General features: G+C 54.3%; 2 protein-coding genes across 2 annotated transcripts; one reads left to right on the top strand and one right to left on the bottom strand.

Annotated features, from left to right (window-relative positions):
* Positions 1 to 914: 914 nt before the first annotated feature.
* SHFL (shiftless antiviral inhibitor of ribosomal frameshifting) lies at positions 915 to 9,400 on the top strand. The gene is made up of 8 exons (XM_007526018.3): positions 915 to 1,238; positions 1,783 to 1,906; positions 2,223 to 2,272; positions 7,230 to 7,268; positions 7,440 to 7,589; positions 7,965 to 8,068; positions 8,754 to 8,908; positions 9,026 to 9,400. The coding sequence occupies exons 1-8, from the start codon at positions 1,218 to 1,220 to the stop codon at positions 9,259 to 9,261; spliced, it is 879 nt and encodes a 292-aa protein (XP_007526080.1). The 5' UTR covers positions 915 to 1,217; the 3' UTR covers positions 9,262 to 9,400.
* A 105-nt stretch (positions 9,401 to 9,505) lies between these two features.
* Positions 9,506 to 15,407, bottom strand: ANGPTL6 (angiopoietin like 6). Its single transcript, XM_060181703.1, has 5 exons — positions 14,619 to 15,407; positions 12,165 to 12,333; positions 10,625 to 10,812; positions 10,256 to 10,526; positions 9,506 to 9,696 (listed from the first exon to the last, which is right to left on the bottom strand). The coding sequence occupies exons 1-5, from the start codon at positions 15,390 to 15,392 to the stop codon at positions 9,506 to 9,508; spliced, it is 1,593 nt and encodes a 530-aa protein (XP_060037686.1). The 5' UTR covers positions 15,393 to 15,407.
* Between the last annotated feature and the right edge of the window lie 3,846 nt (positions 15,408 to 19,253).

The following is a 19,253-nucleotide window of genomic DNA, read 5'->3' on the forward strand; positions in this document are numbered from 1 at the left end:
AGCAGAGCCTTTTTAAAAAATTTTTTTTTTAAAAATATTTATTTTATTTATTGATTCCCTTTTGTTGCCCTTGTTGTTTTATTGTTGTAGTTATTATTGTTGTTGTCGTTGTTGGATAGGACAGAGAGACATGGAGAGAGGAGGGGAAGACAGAGAGGGGGAGAGAAAGACAGACACCTGCAGACCTGCTTCACCGCCTGGGAAGCGACTCCCCTGCAGGTGGGGAGCCGGGGGCTCGAACCGGGATCCTTCCACCGGGCCTCGCGCTTTGTGCCATGTGTGCTTAAGGAGATGGAAAGAGAGACGAAGACTGGGAGAGACACACAGAGAGAAAGAGAGAGAGAAAGAAAGAAAGAAAGAACGAGAAAGAGAGAAAGAAAGAAAGAAAGAAAGAGAGAGGGAGAGAGAGAGATGAAGTAACACCGAAGCTTCCTCCAATGCCGTGGGGACCGGGCTCGAACCCGGGTCTCAGATCTGGCAAAGCAGCGCACTGTCCAGGCGAGCTAGCCTCTCCCCGCCCCCCGGGCTCCACCCAGCCCCGCCGCCCTTTGGCACGGGGCATCCCGCGGGGCTAGGTTGCAGGGGTGTCTGTCTGTCCTCACCGCTTTACCTGGGGGGGACGGGCTGTGCTTTGGGGGGGGGGGAAAGGGGCTCCCCCAGTCTCAGGTGCACCGAGTGGAACCATTTGCGGGGGCGGTAAACTGAGGCTCAGGCCGAGGCAGGGAGGGGCCCAGGTTGGCGTCCCCACGCTGGGGATGGAGAAGGGGGGCACAGGATTGGGGGACCTTGGGGGGGGGGTGGGGGGAGTGCGCGGCCCCGCCCCCACGAGGGACGTGGAGACGCGGCCCCCGCGCAGCGTGGGGACATGTGACCGCCTTTGCGGAGCCGCGCGGCCTTCCCCCGGCGCCCCGGGGTCCTCGCGCGCGGCCGCCGGGCTCCCCCGCCCCCCGCCCCCCCCCGCAGCCACCGGGGGAGGGGGCAGAGGCGGGGCCGGGGCGGGGCCGCAGCATCCCGGGGTGGGGGGTGGGAGAGGGGGCGGAGGGGGAGCCCCTCGGTAACCGAAACCGAAAGAGGGGGCCGGGGAGGCAGGCGGAGCCCAGCCCCAGGCCCCGCCCCTGCCCTGCGCAGCAGCCGGCAGGACGGTCGCGCCCAGCCTGGGGGTCCCCCCCCCCCGGAACGCGCACCCATCCCCCGCGGGGACCCCGGGAGCCGCCACCATGTCCCAGGAAGGGGTGGAGGTAGGACCCCCGCAGGGGGTTGGGGTGATGGGGGGGGAAGCTGCGGGTGCTGGGGTGGGGGAGGGTGCGGGGGATGGGGGGCAGCTGTAGGCTGGCTGGGGAAGGAGGGGGCGCCTGTCGCAGTTTGGGGCGGGGGACCCTCCCCCTCTATCCCAAGCGCACCCCCTTTACCGGGGCGAGAGGCCCATGACCCGCATCCTCCCCTCCCTCCCTCCCTCCCCACAGAGCAAAAAGCGGCCTCACCTCCCTCCCCCCAGGTAGCCTAAGCAGCGGGGTCAAGGGTCAAAGGCTAAAGGTTGGCAGGCCCTGGGGACTTTGGCTGGGAGGGGGAGGAGGACATGGGGAGGGAGGGGTGCGCAGGGGCCCAAAGCGAGGGTCCCAGGGCTGAGCACCCCCTCCCCCCAGGTGGGATGGCTGGGGATTGGCTGGCGAATTAGAGGTGGGGGGGGTGGAGGCCCATGGGAGAGCCTTGTGTGTCCCCTCTCCCTTCACTCCCCACCATATCTCCCCCTCTCCCCAAAAAATACATAAATAAATAAATAAGCTGGAGAAGAGTGTCAGGCGTCTGCGGGAGAAATTCTATGGCAAGGTCTCCAACAAGAAAGCGGGGACATTGATGAGGAAATTTCACAGCGATCACACAGGAGTGGGGCGCTCCATCGTGTACGGTGAGAAAGTGGGGAAGTGGGGGAGGGGGGGTGAGAAAGTGGGGGGCCGGGGTTCCCCCCACGCAGCGAGCAGCCAAGGCTGGTTATACCCAGGTTCCAAAGAAGGCTCCCCCCCCCCCATCCCCGGGATTCAGCATCTAGAAGAAGACTGGAGACTGGAGAGGAAGGAAGGAGGGGAAGGAACAGTCGGAGTCTGTTCTGAGACTCCTCCGACTCCAGGGACCACCACCACCACCACCCCCAAACCCACAAGGTCCTTTGAAGTCTCCTTATTATGTCATTATTTTTCCCCATCGGCACCCGTCACCACCTGCAGGAGTGAAACAGAAAGACGGACAGGAACTGAGCAATGACCTAGACTCGCAGGTAAACCCCCACCCCCAACCATCACCCTAAAAAAGGAAGAAAAAAAAGGGGGGAGCCGGGGAAGGGAGGGCAAGGGGGGATTCCAATTGTGGACACAAGCAGACCACAGTTCAAGGTACTTCCTCCTGGTTCTCTAACCATATGCCTGCCAGCAGGAAGCAGCGTCATCAGTACCTATTGACTGGAGAAATGGCACAGACAGACAGACAGACAGAATGAACTAGGGGGTTAAAACCCTTCCTGAGGAGTTGGGCAGGCGCTAGTGCCTCAGGTTAAGCGCAGGTGCGGGTTAAGCGCAGGTGGATCAAAGCACAAGGACCAGCATAAGGATCCTGGTTCGAGCCCCCTGGCTCTCCACCTGCAGGGGAGTCGCTTCCCAGGCGGTGAAGCAGGTCTGCAGGTGTCTGTCTTTCTCTCCCCCTCTCTGTCTTCCCCTCCTCTCTCCATTTCTCTCTGTCCTGTCCAACAACGACAACAACAATAATAACTACAACAGTAAAACAACAAGGGCAACAAAAATATTAAAATATATAAAATATTAAAAAAGAAATTTTTTAATGATAAAGTCTGATCCAGGGGCATAGGGCTTCTGCAAAAAAAAAAAAGATTTTCTTGCCTGAGGCTCTGAGGTCCCAGGTTCACTCCCCAGCACCAGCATCAGCCAGAGCTGAGCAGGGCTCTGGTGTCTCTGTCTGCCTCTCCCCCCCCCACCCCCATTCTGTATCATTTTCTCTATATCTCTCTTTCTCTAAAATAAATAGGTAGGGACCTGGCATTGGCAGAGTGGTTAAGCCAACACACTACCACTCTTGCAATGTCCCAGCTTCAAGACCCCAGTCCCCACCTACAGGGGTAAGCTTCACAAGCTGTGAAGTAGTGTTGCAAGTCTCTCTCTCTGGTCTCCCTCTCCCTCTCCCTTCCTCTCTGTCCCTCTTACCTTCCCCCCCTTCCCTCTCATTTTCTCTTTGTCTCTACCCCAAAATAAGTACATCAATTAATCTGACCCAGAGTAATGGTTTCATACCGCAGTCTGGAAGGGCTTCCTGGAGGAAGTGGCCAGGCTCCACCCCCCTCTGGGCTGAGGATTTCCTGAAGAAGGGTCTGTATAGAAGGGGAGGTGGTTGTAATCCTGGAGGTGGCGCAGTGATAAAGGTTTGGACTCTTTTTTTTTTTTAATACTTTTTTTTTAGTATTTATTTTATTTATTTATTCCCTTTTGTTGCCCTTGTTGTTTTATTATTGTAGTTATTATTGTTGTTGTCGTTGTTGGATAGGACAGAGAGAAATGGAGAGAGGAGGGGAAGACAGAGAGGAGGAGAGAAAGATAGACACCTGCAGACCTGCTTCACCGCTTGTGAAGCGACTCCCCTGCAGGTGGGGAGCCGGGTTCGAACCGGGATCCTTATGCCGGTCCTTGTGCTTTGCGCCACCTGCGCTTAACCCGCTGCGCTACAGCCCGACTCCCAAGGTTTGGACTCTTAAGCATGAAGTTACCCGTACCACATGTGCCAGAATGATGTCTGGTTCTTTTTCCTCTCCTATCTTTCTCATAAATAAATTTAAAAAGAAGAAGGGGAGGTGGTGGGAGCTACAGGTGTAAAGGGTATGATAAAGACTGCTACTACTAATAATAATGGTGGCACACCTGGCTGAGCACACGGGCACATGTTACAGTGCATAAGGACCCAGGTTCAAGCCCTGACCCCACCTGCAGGGCGAAAGCTTTGTAGGCAGCGAAGCAGGGCTGCAGGCGTCTCTCTGTCTCTCCCTCTCTATCTCCCTCTTCCCTCTCAATTTCTGACTGTCTCTATCCAACAAATAAATAAAGATAATTTAAAAATTAAATAATAATCGTATGAAGGTCTGGGGAGATAACATCATGCTTCTGGAAAAAAAAAAAAAAACTCTCCTGCCTGAGGCTCCCAAAGTCCTAGGTTCCATTCCCAGCACCAGCAGAAGCCAGAGCTGAGCTCAGAAAGCCCTCTGAGTGGAAAAACTAAATACATAAGAAGCCAAACAACAACAATAGTAATAGCGGTAACATGGAGGGTACTGGTGGATACTTCCCTGGGAGATGGACTCCAGGAATTTTGCTGTTCAGCCCCACAAGTTCAGTCCTATGATTCCACCTTCCCATCTCATTTACAGCTAGGTAAACTGAGGCATCAAAGGAGGCAACCTCTTCCCTCAGTTTTCCCATCAGAGTAGTGGGAATGGTAGCTAGCAGGCTTTTTTTTTTTTCTCTTTTGCCTCCAAGGTTTTCGCTGGGACCAACACTACAAATCCACTGCTCCTGGAGGCCATTTTCTTAATGTATTTATTTTCCCTTTTGTTTCCCTTGTTGCTTTTTATTATTGTTAGTTGTTGTTGTTGTATTGATGTCGTCATTGTTGGATAGGACAGAGAGAAATGGAGAGAGGAGGGGAAGACAGAGAGGGGGAGAGAAAGACAGACACCTGCAGACCTGCTTCACCGCCTGTGAAGCGACTCCCCTGCAGGTGGGGATCCGGGGGCTCGAACGGGGATCCTTACACCACGTGCGCTTAACCCACTGAGCTACCGCCTGACTCCCCTTTTTAAATTTTTTAGGTATCGTTATTTATTTATTTATTGGAGAGAGACAGCCTGAAGTTGAGAAACTAGGGGAAAAGAGAGGGGCTGGGTGGTGGTGCACCTGGTTAAGCGCACACATTAAAGTTCACTACGACCCAGGTTTGAGCCCCGGGTCCCCACCTGCAGGGGGAAAAGCTTTGTGAGTGGTGGAGCAGGGCTGCAGGTGTCTCTCTGTCTCTCTCCCTCTCTATTATCCCGGTCCCTTTCGATTTCTAGCTGTCTCTGTTCAATAAATAAAAATAATTTAAAAATCAATCTGAGGGGGTCGGGCAGTAGCACAGCGGGTTAAGCGCACGTGGCGCAAAACGCAAGGGCCAGCAAAAGCTCCCCACCTGCAGGGGAGTCGCTTCCCAGGCGGTGAAGCAGGTCTGCAGGAGTCTGTCTTTGTCTCCCCCTCTCTGTCTTCCCCTCCTCTCACCATTTCTCTCTGTCCTATCCAACAACAATGACATCAATAACAACAATAATAATAACCACAACAAGGGCAACAAAAGGGGAAAAAAATCAATCCAAGGAGTCGGGCGGTAGCGCAGCAGGTTAAGCGCACGTGGCACAAAGTGCAAGAACGTGCGTAAGGATCCCAGTTCGAGCCCCGGGCTCCTCACCTGCAGGGGGGTCACTTCACAGGTGGTGAAGCAGGTCTGCAGGTGTCTATCTTTCTCTCCCCCTCTCTGTCTTCCCCCTCCTCTCTCCATTTCTCTCTGTCCTATCTAACAGTGACTCATCAATTACAACAACAATAAAAAACAAGGGCAACAAAAGGGGAAATAAATAAACATAAAAGTAATAAATAAATAAGCAATAATGAATTAAATTAAAATATCTGTTTACTGGGGGCCGGGTGGTGGTGCACCAGGTTAAGTGCACATAGTACAAAGTGCAAAGACCCGCACAAGGATCCCGGTTCGAGCCTCCAGCTCCCCACCTGCAGAGGGGTCGCTTTACAATCAGTGAAGCAGGTCTGCAGGTGTCTGTCTTTCTCCCTCTCTATCTTCCTCTCCTCTCTGAATTTCTCTCTATACTATACAAAATATTGAAAATAGTGGACGTCAGGAGCAGCACATTTGTAGTGCAGGCTCCGAGCCCCAGTGATAACCCTGGAGACAAGAATAAATAAATAAATAAGTAAATAAATAAATAAAATATCCACCCCACCTGCAGGGGAGTCGCTTCCCAGGCGGTGAAGCAGGTCTGCAGGTGTCTTTCTCTCCCCCTCTCTGTCTTCCCCTCCTCTCTCCATTTCTCTCTGTCCTATCCAACAACAACAATAATAAATACAACAATAAAACAACAAGGGCAACAAAAGGGAATAAATATTTTCAAAATATATATAAATAAATTAAATATCCATTTACTTTTTTATTTATTGGAGAGAGACAGAAATCAAGAGGGAAGGGGGTGATAGAGAGGGAGAGAGACAGAGAGACACCTGCAGCCCTGCTTCACCACTCGCATAGCTTTCCCCCCTGCAGGTGGGGACTGGGGGCTCGAACCCGGGTTCTTGTGCATTGTAATATGTGCGCTCAACCAGGTGCGCCACCACCTGACCCCCCATTTACTTATTAATGAGAGAGAAAAGCAGAGCCTCCCTCTGGCACATGCTATACAGGGGGTTGAACTCAAGACCTCAGGCTTGAGAGTCCAGTGCTTTATCCACTGTGCCTCCTCAGGCCATACTCATTATTTTTTTCACCAGAATACTACCTCCCTGGTGGTCTAGTGGTTAGGTTAGGATTCGGCGCTCTCACCAGAATACTACTCAGCTCTGCCTTATAGTGGCGTGGGGGATTGAACCTGGGACCTTGGTGCCTCAGGCAGGAGAGTCTCTTTGCAGAACTATTATGCTATCAACTCCCAATAAATGACCTTTTTTCTAAGAAGGGGATGTTCAGCCTACTGTTAGGATCAGGGTCCTGCACACACACACACACACACACACACACACTACTGGAATATCTAAGGGAGGCTGGCTGTCCCCCTTCAAACAAGGGGGACACTAGGGAGTCGGGCGGGTTAAGCGCAGGTGGCGCAAAGCGCAAGGACCAGCGGAAGGATCCCGGTTCGAGCCCCCGGCTCCCCACCTGCAGGGGAGTCGCTTCCCAGGCGGTGAAGCAGGTCTGCAGGTGTCTGTCTTTCTCTCCCCCTCTCTGTCTTCCCCTCCTCTCTCCATTTCTCTCTGTCCTATCCAACAACATCCATAACAACAACTACAGTAACCATAAAAAGACAACAATGGCAACAAAAGGGAAAATAAATAAATAATATTTTTAAAATCTTTTTTAAAAAGGTGGGGACAGGAGGTCCCAACCGTGTCCCCACTTCCTGCCCCTGTCTTCCCCCTCAGGACCCTCCAGAAGACATGAAACAGGACCGAGACATCGAGGTGAGGTTGGGGTGGCAGAGGGATTCAGGGAGGATCTAAGGGGAGTGGGGTGCCCCTGGGTGTGGAGGGGCTGGGACCCCTTTGGAGGAAGAGGAGAAGGGCTGGCACATGTATGTTGCGAGACTTTGGGGTGACCATGCTGTCTCCCCGTCCCCCTGTCCCCTCCCTCAGGCGGTGGCCACGTCCCTCCTGCCGCTGACCCAAGCCAATCTGCGAATGTTCCAGCGGGCCCAGGAGGATCTCATCCCCGCCGTGGACCGGCAGTTCGCCTGCTCCTCCTGCGACCACGTCTGGTGGCGCCGTGTGCCCCAGAGGAAGGAGGTGATGTCCCCAGCTCCAGCCCCCAGGGCCTTGCACGCCTCTGACCTCTTGAGTGCTCAACCCCTGAGCTCCCAGCTCCTTGACTTAAACTTGAACCTTCTGGCTCTGTGGCTGAACCATCCTCCTGGCACCCAACCCCGAGCCGGCTCCCCAAGCGTCTGGCTCGTATTCAGCTTCTACATGTTTATAAATAACCAGCTTGGGGCGGGGAGGGGAGAGAGGCTAGAGATAAGGGGACCCCCAGATGTGTGGCATTTGCCAGTTTCATTGATCTCAATTTGGGGGGAAGGGCATAGGAAGTTTTGTTTCCCACACACACTGGTAGCTTGATGTCTGTCTGTCTGTCTGACTCTCTCTCTCTCTCTCTGCACCCAGGTTTCCCGTTGCAGGAAGTGCAAGAAGCGCTATGAGCCGGTGCCCAACGACAAGATGTGGGGCCTGGCTGAGTTCCACTGCCCCAAATGTCGGCACAACTTCCGGTGAGGACGTTAGTTCCCAGTCCCTTCCTTGACTCCCGCCCCTGCCTACCCTGTTTGGGGACCTATAGTCCTGATCCCGCCCCCAACCTGCCATGACTCCACCCCCCACTGTCCCGATTGGGTCCCTGTAGCCCTGGTCCCGCCTCCACCTGTCCTGGCCCCGCCCCCTACCTGCCCTAATTGGGTCCCTGTGTTCTTGGCTCCGCCCCCACCTGCCTTGACTCCGCCTACTTACCTTGGTTGGGTCAGCATGACCCTGGCCCGGCCCCTGCCTGCCCTGGCTGGGTCCTTGTGGCCCTGGCTCCGCCCCCTCCTTAGGGCCTCACAATTCTAACCCCGCCTCCCGCCTGCCTTGATTGGGGCCTTGTAGTCTTGACTCCGCCCCCAACCACCCTGGTCAGGCCCTCATGGCCCTGGCTCCGCCCCTGCCTTCCCTGATTGGCTCCCTGTAGCCTTGACTCCACCCCCTTCCTGGGGCTGCAGTGACACTGGCTCCACCCCTGGCTGCTCTGATTGGATCCTCAGTCCTGGCCCCACCCTCCACCTGCCCTGATTGGGTCGTCATAACCCTGACCCCGCCCCCTCTCCCTGAGTTGGCTCCCCCCTTCATCCCTGATTGGGCCCTCTTGGGCAAAGCCCCGCCCATGCCTATCCTGATTGGACCTCTCGTGCCCCGCCTCCCCAGGGGCTGGGCGCAGATGGGGTCCACGTCCCCCTGCTACGGCTGCGGCTTCCCCGTCTTCCCCACGCGCATCCTCCCTCCCCGCCGTGACCGCGACATGGACCGCCGCAGCACCCACACCCACTCCTGCTCGGCCGAGGACTGCTACAACCGGCGGGGTGAGCTCTGGGGTTCCCCCTCCCCTCTTCCTGAACCCCCATTTATCCGGTCTGGCTTTGACGGGTTGTCACTGAAAAATGCAAACTTTCTTCCCCCTGGCGCCTCCCCTGCCCCAGAGCCCCACGCTCCCGGGACGTCATGCCCGCACCCCAAGAGCCGCAAGCAGAACCACCTCCCCAAAGTCCTGCACCCCAGCAACCCCCACATCAGCAGCGGCTCCACCGTGGCCACCTGCCTGAGCCAGGGGGGCCTCTCGGATGACTTGGACAACCTCATCCTCGAAGACCTGGAGGAGGAGGAGGAGGAGGAGGACGGGGAGGAGGAGGAGGAGGAGGCCCGGCGTGGAGAGTGATGCCGACAACACCGCCACCCCCACATACACACACACACACAGGACCAAGCCCCCCAACTCCACCCACACCCCAAAACCCTGGCTGATTCAAACCACACGCGATCTGTGGCTATTCCGTGTTATAAAATCATGACTTCCAGCCGAGGCGGGTTTTCTTTTGCTCTTGGTGGGGTAGGGGTGAGGGTGGGGAGACAGGCGGACAGACAGGTGGGGGGACAGACGGAGGGGACCCCCCTCCCCGAGGTCACAGCCTCAGGGGTCGGATCAGCATGGCCGTCTTCTTGAGCGAGTAAGCCCCTCCCCGGAACTCGGCCCAATACACCCCATCCTGATAGCGGCTGCGGTAGTGGCCCCCACGATGCCAGACCCCGTTGAGGTTGGAGTGGGCACAAGCGTGATACCACCAGCCTCCACGCTGGTACAGGGCGCAGTTACCTGCAGCGGGGAAGAGAGAGAAGAGAGAAAGAGAGAATCGGTGTTCCCTCACCAGAATAAAAGCCTCATCTGGTGCCACTATTCCTAGCTCGTCTCACTCTTCTTGGATATAAGTCTACTTCCCCCCACATACCCCCTCAACAGAATAAAAGTCGTTTGTTTTTGCCTCCAGGGTTACTGCTGGGGCTCAGTGCCTGCACCATGAATCCAGTGCTCCTGGAGGCCATTTCCCCCCCTCCTTTTTTTTTGTTGTTGCCCTTGTTGTGGTTGTTATTGTTATTGTTGATGTTGTTCCTTGTTGGACAGGACAGAGAGAAATGGAGAGAGGAGGGGAAGACAGAGAGGGGGAGAGAAAGACAGACACCTGCAGACCTGCTTCAATGCTTGTAAAGCGACTCCCCCGCAGGTGGGGAGCTGGGGGCTTGAACCAGGATCCTTCCGCCTGTCCTTGCGCTTTGCGCCACATGCGCTCAACCCTCTGTGCTACCGCCCGACCCCCCAGAATAAAAGTCTTATACCACTACCACCACCCACCCACCAGAATAAGAGCTTGCCTTACCAGAATAGGAGTCCCGGTCCCTGTCCACGGTGCTGAAAGGCTTGTCACTATGCCAGGATAGAGAGTCCCCGGCATCCCCGTGGTACTGACCAAGCCGCAGGCGGTAGTGGTCGCTCTCGGGCTCCAGGGAGAAGCTGTCATAGTGGGCCCGGGCCCCACGGCCCCCCCAGTCTTCCAGTAACACCAACAGCTCGTGGTCCCTGCGGCTGGTCATCTGGTGCGCCGGTTCGAGGCCCAGCCAGTATTCTCCATCAGGCTGCCCAAAGCCCACCTGACGTGGAGGGGGGGAAGGACGCAGATAAAGTCCAGGGTTCAAGAGCCCATCCCTCACCCCCTCCCCTGCTGAGTCCTGGCCCACCGTGCACCCACCTTGTAGTGCTGCCAGGTGGTGAAGAAGTTGACGGAACCGTCCTGCCTCCTCTGAAGCACCGTCCAACCACCGCCGTCCAGCTGCTGCTCGCACCAGGCCGACACCACATAGCGGCCCAAGTGCAGCTCAAACACACCGCTCTGCCTGTGGCCCGCCCGATGCACCTCTGCACAGTCCTGCCACGAACCTGTGGGCACAGGGGCCTCGGGGAGGGCACAGCCTGGGCTGACCTCTCTCTCTTACTGCATTCAAGAGTCCTGATTCTCATTTGTCTGAGAACGATCCCCTCACCAGAATACGAGTCCTGTCTGCGTCTCGCATTGCCTCACCAGAATAAGAGCCCTGATACGCATTCTCTTCCCCAAGTAAGACTCTATACGTCAGTGATTAGGAAGCCTGCATAGCGATTTATACAACAGACTTTCCTGGCAACTCCGAAGTCCCAGGTTCAATCTCCAGCACCACCAGCAGCCAGGATTGAGCAGTGCTCTGATCAAGGGGAAAAAAAAAAATCATTCTCACTGGAGTATATATAAAATTAGGGGTTCTGAAATCTAGGTTCTAAGACCTCTTAGTCTGAACAGAAACTCTGAACAGAGCGGAGGGCAGATAGTATAATGGTTATGCATTAAGACTCTCATGCCTGAGGCTCCAAAGTCCCAGGTTCAATCCCCCACACCACCATAAGCCAGAGCTGAGGAGTGCTCTCATAAAAAAAAAAAAAATGAATGAATGAATGAATAAGAAACTGAATAAGCTCAAATTCTCACCAAAGTAGCAATTCTAGATTTGCCACCCTACCCCCTGTCTGCTATTTCCACACCATCAAGAGAGTACCTTTACCAGAATAAGAGTTCTCAGAACAAAAACAAAAAAAAAGATTAAAAAAAAAAAACGCATCAGTTCCTTCAGTCCCTACCCAGAGAGGAATTTGCTATTCAAATCACCAAAACCTGGGGCCAGGCGGTGGCACACCTGGTTAAGTGCTCACATTACAGCGCACAAGGACCCAAGGTTCAAGCCCCTGGTCCTCACCTGCAGGGGGAAAGTTTCACAAGTGGTGAAGTAGAATTGCAGGGGTCTCTCTCCCTCTTTATCACCCCCTCCCCTCTGAATTTCTCTCCTCTATCCAATAATAAATAATTTTTTTAAAAAATGTTTTAATTCCAAAGCCTAACTCCTTCATGCAGTGCTGAGAACCTCATCCCCACCCTCAGCTTCTTTTTAATATTTATTTATTCCCTTTTGTTGCCCTTGTTGCTTTCTTGTTGTAGTTATTGTTGTTATTGTTGTTGGATAGTACAGAGAGCAATGGAGAGAGGAGGGGAAGACAGAGAGGGGGAGAGAAAGACAGACACCTGCAGACCCGCTTCACCGCTTGTGAAGCGACTCCCCTGCAGGTGGGGAGCCTGGGGCTCGAACCGGGATCCTTATGCCAGTTCTTGCGCTATGTGCCACGTGCGCTTAACCCGCTGAGCTGCTGCCCGATTCCCCACCCCTCAACTTCTTACACCAGAGCTACCCCTCTCCTGGACTTACCGGCTGGCTTGGTGGGGACAGCCGGATTCCCTGAAGGCAGGGGTGAGGCCAGGGGCCCTGGCTGCTTCAGGGTCTGTTCTCTCTGGGGTTCAGGGTCTGTTCCCCTGTTTTCGCCAGTGCCACCCACTAGGCTCACAGAAACCACGGGCACCGGAGGTGGTGGCAAGACCTGCAGAACCCATTGAAGGTGCCATGTTGGCCCAGCTGACCGTCCCTCCCCCCCCCGCCCCCCTCCCCACCCTCCAGCCCATAAGGAAGGCCCTGCGCTCCTAGAATCCCCTCCCCCAGTCCCCAACCTGTCTCATTCAAAATCTTCAAGTTCCAATATTAAGACTGCAGCAGGTACTAGGCACATAAATAAGACCTACAAGATCTGAGGCCGGGGAGACAGTTTAGTGGTTCTTCAAAAAGCCTCTCCTGCCTGAGACTCTTAAGATCCCAGGTTCAATCCCCAGCACCACCAGAAAGAAGCCAGCGCTGCCCCCACACCTATGGACATCTAATCTTTGACAAAGGGGCTCAGACTATTAAATGGGGAAAGCAGAATCTCTTCAACAAATGGTGTTGGAAACAATGGGTTGAAACATGCAGAAGAATTAAACTGAACCACTGTATTTCACCAAATACAAAAGTAAATTCCAAGTGGATCAAGGACTTGGATGTTAGACCACAAACTAGCAGATACCTGAAATGGAATTGGCATATCGCACCAAAGTAAAAGACTCTGGGGTGGGTGGGTGGGGAGAATACAGGTCCATGAAGGATGATAAATGACATAGTGGGGGTTGTATTGTTAAATGGGAAACTGGGGAATGTTATGCATGTACAAACTATTGTACTTACTGTTGAATGTAAAACATTAATTCCCCAATAAAAAAAAATCAGAAAGAAAAAAAAATACTAAAAAAAAAAAGCCAGCGCTGAGCAGCACTACCACCCAGCCCCCATCTGAATTTTTTTAAATCTTACATATGTATAGAATTTTTAAAAATTAACAATAAAAAACAACAAGGCTTAAAAGATAGCATCATGGTTCTGCAAACAAAAGACTTGCCTGCCTGAGGTCCCAGGTTCAAGCCCCAGCACCACCAGAAGCCAGAGCTGAGCAGGGCTCTGGTTAAAAAAAAAAAAAAAAAAAAAAGCCCAGGGAGTCAGGCGGTAGCACAGCGGCTTAAGCACAGGTGGCGCAAAGCTCAAGGACCCGTGTAAGGGTCCCGGTTCAAGCCCCCGGCTCCCCACCTACAGGGGAGTCGCTTCATGGGCAGTGAAGCGGGTCTGCAGGTGTCTGTCTTTCTCTCCCCCTCTCTGTCTTCCCCTCCTCTCTCCATTTCTCTCTGTCCTATCCAACAACAACGACATCAATAGTAACTATAACAATAAAACAACAAGGGCAACAAAAGGGAATAAATAAATAAGCATAAGCCGGGACCTGGGTGGTGGTGCACCTGGTTGAGTGCACATGTTACAATGCACAAGGACCCGGGTTCGAGCCCCTGGTCCCCACCTGCAGGAGGAAAGCTTTACAAGTGGTGAAGCAGGGCTGCAGGTGTCTCTCTCCCTCTCTATCTCCCCCCTCTTGATTTCTGGCTGTCTCTATCCAATAAAGAAAATAATTAAAAAAAAAAAAAAAAAAAGAACAGGGAAGCTTATCAGGGGACGGAATGGGATACACAGGTCTGGTGGTGGGAATTGTGTGGAGCTGTACCTCTCATCCTATGGTTTTTGTCAGTGTTTCCTTTTCATAAATAAAAATTAAAAAACAGGGGCCGGGTAGTGGCGCACCTAGTTGAGTGAACATGTTTCAGTGCGCAAGGACCCGGGTTCCAGCCCCTGGCTCCCACCTGCATGGGGAAAGCTTCACGAGTGGTGAAGCAGGGCTGCAGGTGTCTGTCTCTCTCCCTCTATCTCCCCTGTTCTCTCAAGTTCTGGCTGTCTCTATCCAATAAGCAAATAAAGATAATTAAAAAAATTAAAAAACAAACAAACAAACAAGAAGAACCCATGTTACCATGCACTGGGGACTCCGGGCTTAAGCCCCCGGTCCCCACCTGCAAGGGAAAAGCTCCACGAGCTCTCTGTCTCTCTCCCTTTCTAGCTCCCCTTCCCGCTCTCAATTTCTCTCTCTCCAACGAATAAATTAATTAAAATTCGGGTTGCAAGAAGACCCCGCCTAACAGTCGCTGCAGCCAGAGTGAGCTGAGATTTGGAGGTGTTAGGAGAGGTAGGACTGAGGGGGGCAGCGGTTAAGAGATCTTAGGGGGCGCCACAGAACTGGGGTGCTCACAGATGCAGCCCCCCAGGATGCACTGAGATTTGGAGGGGGTGACTTTTCGAGGTTGGGGTTAGAGGTCCGGGGCTGAGTGATCTCGGGGTTGCAACAACAAGCCAAACCCCCCCTCCCCAGACTGCACCCCTGGAGTTTGGGGACTGCTAAGGGTGGGGCTTGGGGGTTACCTGTTGCTGCTGCCCGCTCGGGCCCCCGGGGCACAGACGCTCTAAGCGGGCGATGAGGTCGCTCTGCTGACTCACGAGCTGCGCCAGGTCTCGAACCCGGTCGTCGAGCTGCTGGAAGCGCGCAGTCGCGCGCTGGGCCTCGGCGGAGGCATTGAGCACGTGCTCGCCGAGCAGGGCCAGCGCCGCAGCAGGCTCCGCCCCCGAGGTTGGCCCCGCCCCCTGTTCAGGCTCCGCCCCCGGCGCGGGCTCCGAGGTTGCCGCCAGCCCCGCCCCCGGCTCGCGCTGCAGCTGCGCGCGCAGCTGACCCAGGCGCGCGCTCAGGCCGCGGCTCTCCTTGCGCAGCGCGCGCACCTCGCCGGCCACGGCGCCGTCGGCCGCGGCCACGCGCTGCAGCTCGCGCAGGAGCTGCTCGTGGCGGCCCACGCGCAGGCGCAGTGCGGCCAGCTCGGTGGCCTCGGCGGCCGGGGGGTCCCGGGGGGCAGGGGCCGGGGTGCCCCCCCAGCACACGGCGCCCGCCAGCTCCCGCCGGGGTAGCACGAAGGTGTAGGTGCAGCGGGGGGCTGCAGCCCGCGCACCCCAGGCTCCCAGCTGCAGCAGCTGCAGCAGCTGCAGCAACCGGGGCACCCACCTGCAGGGAGAGGGCGGGAGGCAAGAGGGGCTCCCCAGAACCCGCGCCCCAGCACCCCGCACTCGCAGGCCGCCAGGTCCTCCCCCCCCCCCCAGGCCCCTCTGCTCAGCCTGGTTGCTCCCAGCCATGACTCCAGGGCTGTGCATGCCTGCCTCCACCTCTCCAGGATTTCCCCCCCCAAAAAAATGGGGGCACCCTCCAAAAAAAAATGAGACCCCCCCCTGGCCTTTTCTGTGGGTCCCCAGGAGCCCGGAAACCCGAACATCCAGGCTGCCGCGTGTCTTACACCTGGGTGGTTTCAGGATTGTACACCTCCGCTTCTTATCTTCAACCCCCCCCAAATTCTAGGGGTATCCCCCAAATTGAGATTGCCGTCTCTGGTCTTTTCTGGGGGTCTCCAGGCTCCCCTCCCCCGGGGAACCCTAACTTGCAGGCCGCAAGTGTTTCTACCTGCATGATGGATGGAGACACACGACCGCCTCCATCCTGCCCTCCCCACAAATTTTGAAGGCACCCCCAGAATGACAACGCTTCCAGGCCTCTCTAGGGGTCTCCAGGGACCCCGACTTGCAAGCCAGGCACGTGTCCACCTGCGTGATTCCAACCCCCCCAAAAAAATAAATTGAGATCCATCCAGGGACCCCAAATCTCAAGCCTCTGCGTGTCTACATCTGTGGGATTCCAGGCCTCCATCCTCCACCCCCCCCACGAAATCCTGCAGGCACCCCCAAATATGAGGGGAGCCCACCTCACCTCACTGGAGACCTTCCCCCCAAAATAAACCCCATTCAGCACCCCGTGGGACAAGCTCCATCCTTCATCAAGGCCTTACTGTGTCCTTGTCTCCATGTTGAGCTGTGAAGACAGATGGGGAACCCCAAAATTCCCGTCCTGGGGTGCAGGGAACAAAACCAAGAAATCATACAATGAGTGGAGTCCTCTGAAATATCAAGTATCCCCACAGAGACACCGGGAAGCTGGGCAAGGAAGGGAGCGACATGAGAGGAGGGAGGACTTCCTGGAGGAGGTGACATTTTATTTTATTATTTTTCTTTCCTTTCAGTTAAAATAAGCAGAACTCGCTGGGATCTGGCTGTCTCGCCCATCCGTCAGGCCTGGCAAGGCCTCTGTTTAGACCCTAAATTCCTCTCCTGCCTCCTCAGGGACTTCCAGAATTCCTCAGCCCAGCCGGGTCCATGCCTGGAACAGCCCTTCTCCAAAGAAACATTACAGTGCGAGAGGACCCGGGGTTCAAGCCCCCAGGTCCCCCACCGGCAGGGGGAAAGCCTCACAAGGTGTAGCAGGGCTGCAGTTGTCTGTCTCTTGTCTCTGTCTCTTCTCCCCTTTCAATTTCTCTCCATCTCTAGCTAGTAAATGAATGAATAAATATTGAAATAATATAGTTAAGGGGAGATACTCAACTGAAGGGCTGTCAGACGTGTATATCTGAGATTCTTGATTCAATCCCCTGCACCAGGTATACCAAACTGGTCTAGTGCTCCTCTCTCTCTCTCTCTCCATCTCCTACTCTCTCTTTCTCTCCCTCTCTTCTTCCTCTCCCTCTCCCTCTTTCCCTCTTTCTCATAGAGCGATAACATGGGTTTGACATGCCAGAGTACTGTTCTCCTACTCTCTCTCTCTCTCTCTCCCATTAATAAGTAAATCTCTTGGGGGAGTCCGGTGGTAGCGCAGTGGGTTAAGTGCAGGTGGCACAAAGCACAAGGACCGGTAAGGATCCCAGTTCGAGCCCCCAGCTCCAAAAGATCCTTCTGCCCCCCTGCCCTAGACTCCCTCCCTCCCCACTACCCCCACCACCCACCACAAAAAGAACAAAAACAAAACAAACAAACAAAAAAAAAAAAAAAAAACAGAAAGGGACCCAAAACTCCTGGATCCAGAATGTGCCAAATTCCTTCTATCCTCTGTGGTCTAGGAGTAGGGGAGGAGGCAGAGAAAGGGGGGCCCCCAGAATGAGAGGAGAGGACCCAAGGGTGTATCCCAAAGCCCAACGCCTTCCCCCACCCTCACCTCTCACGTTGAATCCACCAGTCTGGTTTGTAGGGACCTCTGAGCTGGGGGACAGATGGACAGATGAGGAGGCAGCGGCTGCGGGGAACCGCCCTGGCGTTGAGGTTGGAGGGGTAAGGCCTGGGGCCCAAACTGCCATGCAGACAGGCCCCCCTCCCCTTTCTCCTCCCAGGCTGCAAGTGTAAATATTTAGCATTTAGAACCCGGGTTGAGTGACCAGATCTCCTGGCCTGGCCCTGGGTGCTTGATAAGAGGGTCAGTGCCCTGAATGTTCTTTCCAGAGCTGGGAGCCCAGTGTAGGGCGGGCGTGGGGGGCTGGGGGGTTGGGGGGCAGCCATGAGGGGTCAGTCACAGGCAACTCTGGGTTCAAGCCTCCCAGTCCCTACCTGCAGGGGGGAAGTTCACCAGCAGTGGTAGAGAAGGGCTGCAGGTGTCTCTCTGTCTCTTGTCTCTCTCCCTCCCTGTCTCCCACTTCCCTCTCAATTTCTCTGTATCTATCTGGAATACATTAATGAATTCATATATATATGAATATGCATATATCCATATATATATGAATTCGTATATATAATATATAAAACATAGATATTTTAAAAATATATATTAAAAATATATATATATTTGCCTGCAGGACAAATCCACTTCTGGAGATCATTTTGTTGCCCTTGTTGTTATTATTACTGTTATTGCTGTCATTGTTGTTGGATAGGACAGAGAGAAATCGAGAGAGGAGGGAAGACAGAGAGGGGGAGAGAAAGCGGAGGGTAGATAGCATAATGGTTATGCAAACAGACTTTCATGCCTGAGGCTCCAAAATCCCAGGTTCAATCCCCCACCCCCACCCCCCCACCCCACACCACCATAAGCCTGAGCTGTACAGTGCTCTGGTAAAAAAAAGAAGAAGGAGGAGGAGGAGGAGGATGAACACCTGCACACCTGCTTCACCACCTGTGAAGCGAGTCCCCTGCAGGTGAGGAGTCGGGGGCTCGAACCGAGATCCTGGTCCTTGCGCTTTCCGCCATGTGCACTTAACCTGTTGTGCACCCTCCTGCCCCCTCCCATGAATTAAATATTTTTGAAAATGAGGCTCAGAGAGGGCAAACCAGTGGCCTGAAGTCACACAGCAAGAAAAATGACCCCCCCCAAAAAAAATTGGGGGGAATCAAATAGTAGCTGCAGCGGGTTAAGCGCACGTGGCACAAAGCACAAGGATGGACATAAAGATCCCGGTTCAAGCCCCCAGCTCCCCACCTGCAGGGGCGTCGCTTCCCAGGCGGTGAAGCAGGTCTGCAGGTGTCTGTCTTTCTCTCCCTTTTTGTCTTCCCCTCCTCTCTCCATTTCTCTCTGTCCTATCCAACAACGACGACATCAACAACTACAAAAACAATAAAACAAGGGCAATAAAAGGGAAAAGAAATAAATATTAAGAAATGAAAGTAAAAAAAATAGACATTTAAAACATTAAAAATAAAAAAAAATGAAGGCATTATCAGAGTGGCCCAGCAGGTGGCGCAGTGGTCTCTCAATCAAGGCCTGAGTTCCATCACATGGCATGTGACTGAGAAACTATGTATCTTTAAGATCTCTCTCTCAAGGAAACCAACACATCCATCCAGAAAGATCTGTGTACACATATGTTCTTGGCAGCACAATTTGTCATAGCCAAAACCTGGAAGCAACCCAGGTGTCCAACCACAGAGGAGTGGCTGAGCAAGTTGTGGTCTATATACACAATGGAATACTACTCAGCTGTAAAAAATGGTGACTTCACCGTTTTCAGCCGATCTTGGATGGACCTTGAAAAAAATCATGTTGGGGAGTCGGGCTGTAGCGCAGCGGGTTAAGCGCAGGTGGCGCAAAGCACAAGGACCGGCATAAGGCTCCCGGTTCGAACCCCGGCTCCCCACCTGCAGGGGAGTCGCTTCCCAGGCGGTGAAGCAGGTCTGCAGGTGTCTGTCTTTCTCTCCCCCTCTCTGTCT

This window comes from Erinaceus europaeus, chromosome 23 (assembly GCF_950295315.1).
Source record: "Erinaceus europaeus chromosome 23, mEriEur2.1, whole genome shotgun sequence".
NCBI classification, from domain to species: Eukaryota; Metazoa; Chordata; class Mammalia; order Eulipotyphla; family Erinaceidae; genus Erinaceus; species Erinaceus europaeus.

Coding starts and splice junctions, on each gene's coding strand:
- SHFL (XM_007526018.3), top strand. CDS start 1,218: ATGTCCCAGGAAGGGGTGGAG. Junction 7,269..7,439: donor AACAGGACCGAGACATCGAG/GTGAGGTTGGGG, acceptor CCCCTCCCTCAG/GCGGTGGCCACGTCCCTCCT. Junction 7,590..7,964: donor GTGTGCCCCAGAGGAAGGAG/GTGATGTCCCCA, acceptor CTCTGCACCCAG/GTTTCCCGTTGCAGGAAGTG.
- ANGPTL6 (XM_060181703.1), bottom strand. CDS start 15,392: ATGCACAGCCCTGGAGTCATGGCTGGGAGCAACCAGGCTGAGCAGAGG. Junction 12,334..14,618: donor CGAGCGGGCAGCAGCAACAG/GTAACCCCCAAG, acceptor TGGGTTCTGCAG/GTCTTGCCACCACCTCCGGT. Junction 9,697..10,255: donor GGACCGGGACTCCTATTCTG/GTAAGGCAAGCT, acceptor TCCCCGCTGCAG/GTAACTGCGCCCTGTACCAG.